General features: G+C 32.2%; 1 protein-coding gene across 1 annotated transcript; it reads left to right on the top strand.

The window, feature by feature from the left end:
• Nucleotides 1-5,026: 5,026 nt before the first annotated feature.
• On the top strand, nt 5,027-6,332 carry LOC114578564. The gene is made up of 3 exons (XM_028691839.1): nt 5,027-5,401; nt 5,537-5,759; nt 6,022-6,332. Exons 2-3 carry the CDS (start codon nt 5,543-5,545, stop codon nt 6,219-6,221), a joined length of 417 nt encoding a protein of 138 aa, XP_028547672.1. The 5' UTR covers nt 5,027-5,401; nt 5,537-5,542; the 3' UTR covers nt 6,222-6,332.

The following is a 6,332-nucleotide window of genomic DNA, read 5'->3' as shown; positions in this document are numbered from 1 at the left end:
GTTCCTTTCCAATTTGTTGAGGAAAATAGAGCCCATATGTGAGGTAAAAAAAAATAGTTGGAACAATACATATTTTTTATTTTTAATAATAAATAGATTATTATATTCTTAAATTTTATGATTAATGTATACACGTGAACATTAACACTTTACGTCAGAGAAATGATAAACAAAACAAGGTCTCGCTATGGAGAGGCATGTGAAAGCCTAAAAGGTGCATAATGTGAGTTCGATTTTGGTTTGCTAATAAGGTTCAGTGTTTATAATGCCTAATTAACATTTACATAGAATTCTTACTAAATTACATCTACTTTGTTTTAATAGATTGCTTCAATTGATCCAATTTGAAGGATGATACTAATTTCTACTGATTTGAGCGCTTTAGCTAGAGGTCCATCCAATGTTGTCACCTATACAAGAAGTATTCTTATAAATGGTTTTTAGATTTCATGTTGCAGATTTGATGAAAAAAAAGAAAAAACTCAAAATTGCTGGAGTGATGATTTAAAGCTCTATTCATTTAGCCTTTCTTCTAGTATTCAAAGATAATAACCATATTTTCAGGTATATTTGACATTACTATGGGATCTTTAAAACACATACTATTCATGAATTGGGACTATTAGCAGCAGAGCGAAGTTGTTGTTTTGTTTGAATGCGATTTGGAGTTTCTAAAGGAAAGGACTGAAGAGGACGAGGATGGCTTCTTATCTTACACAAATTTTAATAAAAATTAAAACGGCATCAAGAACCTTTTTGTGCTTTGCTTCTTCAAAGTTCCAACAAGTTTTTTATGGTTTGGAAGATCCTATTTACCTACATGGTACTGTTGTTACAACATCACCAAAGAATGATATTAAAAATAACAATTCAACATAGAAGCACGGATTGTTGATGACTACTTGCAAAGTGAGACTTCTACTCAACAATGATTTTTTGATGATGAGTTCAGTGGATCTAGAGATGAAGTTGATGCATACTACTAGAGTATTTATTTGTGTGTTGTTTATCTTGGTTAAGTTATAACTTTTGTTTTTTACTTATATCCAAATTAGATCTTAATATCAATTGCTAAATCACTATATAGACATGTTGTAGTTTTATGTGTTTCTTTTGTGTTGTTTATCTAAAGGTGATATTTAGTTTATTTAGTTAACCTTTATAGTTTTTTGAACATATATTACATCTTTAAATTTTCTCCATAGATTAATGAGCAACATGAGGTTATAAAATTGCATTATTTATTCTTATTAAACTCTACTCACGTATAGTTTTATATGATTTTTTTTAAGAAATGGCACCAACAACACCAGAACACATGTTAGATAATAAGGATGTAGAGAACAAAAACTGAAGTTAGAAATAGATGTTCCAACAAATTACCAAACCGAAAAATTATGTGCGGATACTTGCTCTTATTTAAGATATTTATCAAAACTTTATATGTTTATTTTTCATTTACATTTATTTACTATTAAAGACCTTTAATTTCAATAATATTTTTTTTCATAGAGGTACAAGCAATGAGGGAGCAAAAACGAAAAAGAGGTCCACATATATGTGTAAGTATTTGGGGATATCATGCTACCGCAACATGGTGGAGAACACTGTTTGTGTAATTTTAAACAAATATATGGTCAACCTATTGGAAAAAATAAATCATTATTTGTCGAGTTTTTAGGAAAACTATTTCTCGGAATGGGAAATATGCACCTATTGATATCAGAAGTTGGGATTCACAAATCCAAATTCTTTTAAAAAAAAATATGTATAGAAGTTGTTCAGGTAATTTACTTCATAATTGTCTACTAGTAGATTTGTTTATTTTAGAGTACATTCAAAAGAATAACAAAATTCTTTTGATCTAACAATAAATATTTTATTTTTTTTTCAGGAGAAATTTGAAGATTGAACTCGTGGTAGTGAGTATGGTTCTTCAATCAATTGGGAAGAAATGGAGGATTGGGAAAAAGCAGACGTTAAAATTCTCAGATATTATGTCCAAATATAGCCTACAGAATTACAATTAGTAATGTTGCCAAACAAGGATACTTCAAAGATCAATGGAAATATCTTCTTTCTATTGAATTCAAGAAGAATCAAGAGGTATATTATCATAACTTGTAAATTTTAAAGTGTTATTCATTATCATATTTTTTTTATTATTTCGCATTTTGTGTTAGTGTTATAAGTGAACCGAAATAAAAAGAAGTAGGTCAAAAAAAGATTGATCACATAACTGGCAAAGGATGTTTTGGTAAGTGCCGTAAGATCAGGTAAATTTTATATGGTATATACATGTTTCTATCAAAGTGTGTGTTTATACTTAATTTTGAAGTCATTATTCTTTTAATTTTAATTAACTTTTATATTTTATTAAATTTTTTTAGAAAAAAGCAATAGGCCACTCACCAACAAGAGTTGAAATGTTTGAAAAAAGGTGTTACACAAAAAGAAGGAATTACTAATTAATATTGATGCTTTGTGAAGCTTGGTAAGTACTTTATAAAAAACTATTTCATAAATTAATTTATAAATTATAACAAAATTACATGAAAGAGGTAATATTTCATTATATTAAGGATAAAAAATTGACAGGAAATACAAAGTCAAACATCTCAAACAGAAGATGTTGGAAGAAGATGAATTTTTTCAAAGGTCTGGCAATGACACAAGGTCGAAGAGTTCGCATGATGGATTTGGTGTAATCCTCTTATGTTGCAATGGGAGAAATCCCAAAATCGAAGTGCACTTATCGGATTAATAGAAAGTTAACAGGAAGCCATTCGAAAAATTGGAAAAAACAAGTTCAAGAACAAGTGAGGTAATTGCTAAAATGAAGTTGGATTCAAAAGTAACACGCCATGCTACCTCAATAGACCCTCAATTAAGAGCTAACTCAATATTCTGAAAATGGTTGATGTACACTCTTTAACTTGATTAGTAGCTCATATTCAAGTAAGCAAACTATTTACTTATGAACTTATAGAGCCATATTTTAATCTTTCAAATGTTATTACAAATTTTAGTTAGAACTTATAAACTTCATATGTATAGGTTGGAACTAAAGTTGCAGTCAAAAGTGTTCTTGATTCTACTAAAATTGTGGCAATTGGATATGTTCAAAGTATGGATCCTACACATATGGTTGGTAACTATCCATTAGGTCCTAATTGGTGTTCAGTTCATATAAACATTCCTGTGAATTGGGAAGAACACTTGATTAGACCGTACAGTACTTTAACAACAATTGGACATGCAATTGGAACTGATGTTGACTGGCCTCAAGCTTTAGTAAGTATTTTTTAATTTTAAAATTTTTTATTAAATAATCAAATTACTTATATGTATGTAATTAATTTAATTCAGGTTGTTCGTGAAGAAGATTAATATGCATCAAGAAGTATTTCTGATGAGTTTACTTGGATTTGAATAGTCTTACATATACTATAAAATTTGTTTATATATATGTTGATAGTCTTACATATACTATAGTTTTTCTATGTCATTTGCTTATGGTATAGGCTAGTTTCCTCTACAATCATAGGGGATTTGACCTGGGATGTGCAGGTGTTCTTCTACTAACTAATTGTTTTTTATAAGTATTTCCTGGAAGGAATGTATCTGAATTTATTAGTGGCAAGGAACCTAGTGATTTTTCAACAGACCTTTCCTTTGCTTTATCCCATATTTGTTGTTCTTAGAGTTTAACCTGGTGTTTTTCTCCTAGCTATAAATCTTGTTTGCTGAAATGATAATGCTGACGGGTTCAACATTATTCCTTGTTTTGCTTTACCTATTCTTCACAATGATTGTCATTTCTGGCTATGAGATATAACAGGACAAGCCCTTCTGATTTCATCATTCCATGTACTCAGTACATGGAATCTCTCAAGAACAACCATTCAATTGGGATGAGGTTCAAAATGAGGTTTGAAGGTGAAGAGGCCCCTGAGCAAAGGTATGGCGGTACACTATACCAGAAATGCAATAAAATTGCAGAGTAAAATACAGCTAGGTAATTGTTGGTCTGGTTCAAAATGGAGATGCCTAAAGGTACAAGGATAAAGATCTCCTATTTGTTGCTTGTATTTTGTGCATAGATCACCAACTCTATGGATGTAGGTACGCTGGGATGAAAATTCTTCTGTTCCTCGTCCTGAGAGCTGAAGCATTCTACTTCAAAAATTATGGTTGTCGTCCTCTTTTTGGAACCTTATCGAGGGCTATAATTGACCAAATTTGGACCTTGTTTCTCTCCATCAATGATTGCTCATTCACTAAGATCCGTAAGTTTCTTTGATTTTATATGTATACTTTCTCAGTCCTGTTTTCATAGCTTTGTCTACACTTACTGATGTTTGATCCTCTTTCTTTTCAGAATGTGTATCCGCAAAGAACTGACTCTCCAGTTTTATGAGTTTCCTAAAGGTAGATTAGTGAGAAAGCTTTGCCTTTATTTCATGCATTAATGTTTAACTAATCTCATTTTACCTAGTTTTGTTTGCAGTTAGGTCACAAGTTATTATGAAAATTTTCATTTTATTTCTTTTTTTTTTAGTTGTTGATTTGTAGTGGCTAACTATGTGGAATGTTTAAGTAATTTATGTTCTCTTTAGATAAATGAATACCATTAGGACATCTAAGGCTTCATTTGAGATGACTTTTTTACTGCTTCTTAAAGCAGCTTGCTAACACTTGCTATGTTAGCAAGCTGCTTTAAGAAGCAGTAAAAAAGTCGTCCCAAACGAAGCCTAAGTTTGAGCAGATTACTAACTTCGCTAACTTTTTCAAATGCCATTTTGAGAGGCAGTTGGTGTAGTTTGGACATGAGTATGTCAGGTGGACATGCTCCAGCCAAGGGAAGCTGATATACCTGCTCTTTTTATGGTTTTGGTTGTGTTGCCTGTCAAATTGGACTCAGAAATCATTTAATATGTTGCTTGACTTGTTAAGGGAAGCAATTGAAGATATTCGTCTACCAAAGTCTTATTACGAGACAAAGAAGATAATTCATGATTTGGCAAGTGGAATGATACTTCAAAGAAGGCGGCCAAGGCTAACATACTTGCTAAGCTAGCAGCAGGAGAGTCTTTTAGAGAAGAAGTTATGGCTTCAGCTGATATTTTACCATTAGTTCCATTATGGAAAGTTGACACTCATGCGTGTGCCAAATGCTATGCCCCTGTTACTCCACAAATTGAGACATAATTTTTCAAAATTTTATTATATTTTTGATTTTTTTGGCTGTTAATGTAGGCCTTTTCTTTGGACTTCAACTTGAGGGCACATATGAAAACACAATCAGTAGAAAACTAGTGTTTGTCCTTACCCTGAATGTGGCCGAAGATACACACATGAATGCAAACTGAACAGTCATATAAAGACGCAGCATGAAAAGGTATTGCCTTCTAACCTATAGAACATGATATCAAATGCAGACTTTGCAAGAGACTATGTAGTTGGTTAGCTTTATTCTTTCAAACACATATTCTTTGTCTTATGATGAGGCCCATTTCTAATTGAAATCATTTAGGATGCCATGGTGGAGTTGAGGCCACATGAAAAGCCCAACAATGCTGCAAAGGCTCCTGTCTTGAATTCTGCATCTTCAGACCGTCCTTATGTCTGTCCATTTGCTGGTTGTGAAAAAGCTTACATTCATGAATATAAGCTGAATCTCCATTTGAGAAAGGAACATCCTGGTCATAATCCAGAGGAAGGTTACAAGACTGCTCTGATGACCGCCGCGAGCACTGGTACCGTGAACTAAATGAGACAGATGCTTTGCTTAACAATAAGTATTCATTTTTAGACTTAGAGTTCCAATACATGTTCCCATCTTTAGAGTACTTTCTTCAAGTTCGAATGGTCTATGATTTCCAGTTTGTGACCTCATTTTAGTTGGTTTATTTAGGATTTCATATAATTGATGTAACGAGATGATTTTTAGGGGAAGGCTTATCAAGAGATAACTGTTATCATTTGAGCTTATTATCATTTTTTTGAGAATTATTTTAGGGAGCGCTTGTGTTGGTGAACCCAAGATAGAGCAGTTATCCATTAGAATTCCAGTGATCATCCCTAGATCTCCATTCTTCCACTCCGCCTGCTCCCTTCTGCAAATTCTCTTTGTTACTTTGCCAATAGTGCAGAGAGCCTACCAGAAGCTAACGAGCTCGACTAGAATGATCGGCTATAAAAAAAAAGGTAAGCAATAGAAATATCATGACTTTGAAATACTATTTAAGCATTCTCTATCAGAATTGTTTACTAGCTAAGCTACTGTAACTTAGTCCATATGTTATTTATATTTCTCTAAGGTGGAATTT

This window comes from Dendrobium catenatum, unplaced genomic scaffold (assembly GCF_001605985.2).
Source record: "Dendrobium catenatum unplaced genomic scaffold, ASM160598v2 original_scaffold_76227, whole genome shotgun sequence".
Lineage (NCBI taxonomy): Eukaryota > Viridiplantae > Streptophyta > Magnoliopsida > Asparagales > Orchidaceae > Dendrobium > Dendrobium catenatum.
Note: the sequence above shows the minus strand (reverse complement) of the source record. Positions and strands in the feature narration are given on the sequence as shown.

What these genes read in the sequence shown, in the direction of transcription:
- LOC114578564 (XM_028691839.1), top strand. Translation starts at nt 5,543, where the DNA reads ATGGTGGAGTTGAGGCCACATGAAAAGCCCAACAATGCTGCAAAGGCT. An exon ending in GATGACCGCCGCGAGCACTG is followed by an intron (nt 5,760 to 6,021) that starts GTACCGTGAACT and finishes GAATTATTTTAG; the next exon opens with GGAGCGCTTGTGTTGGTGAA.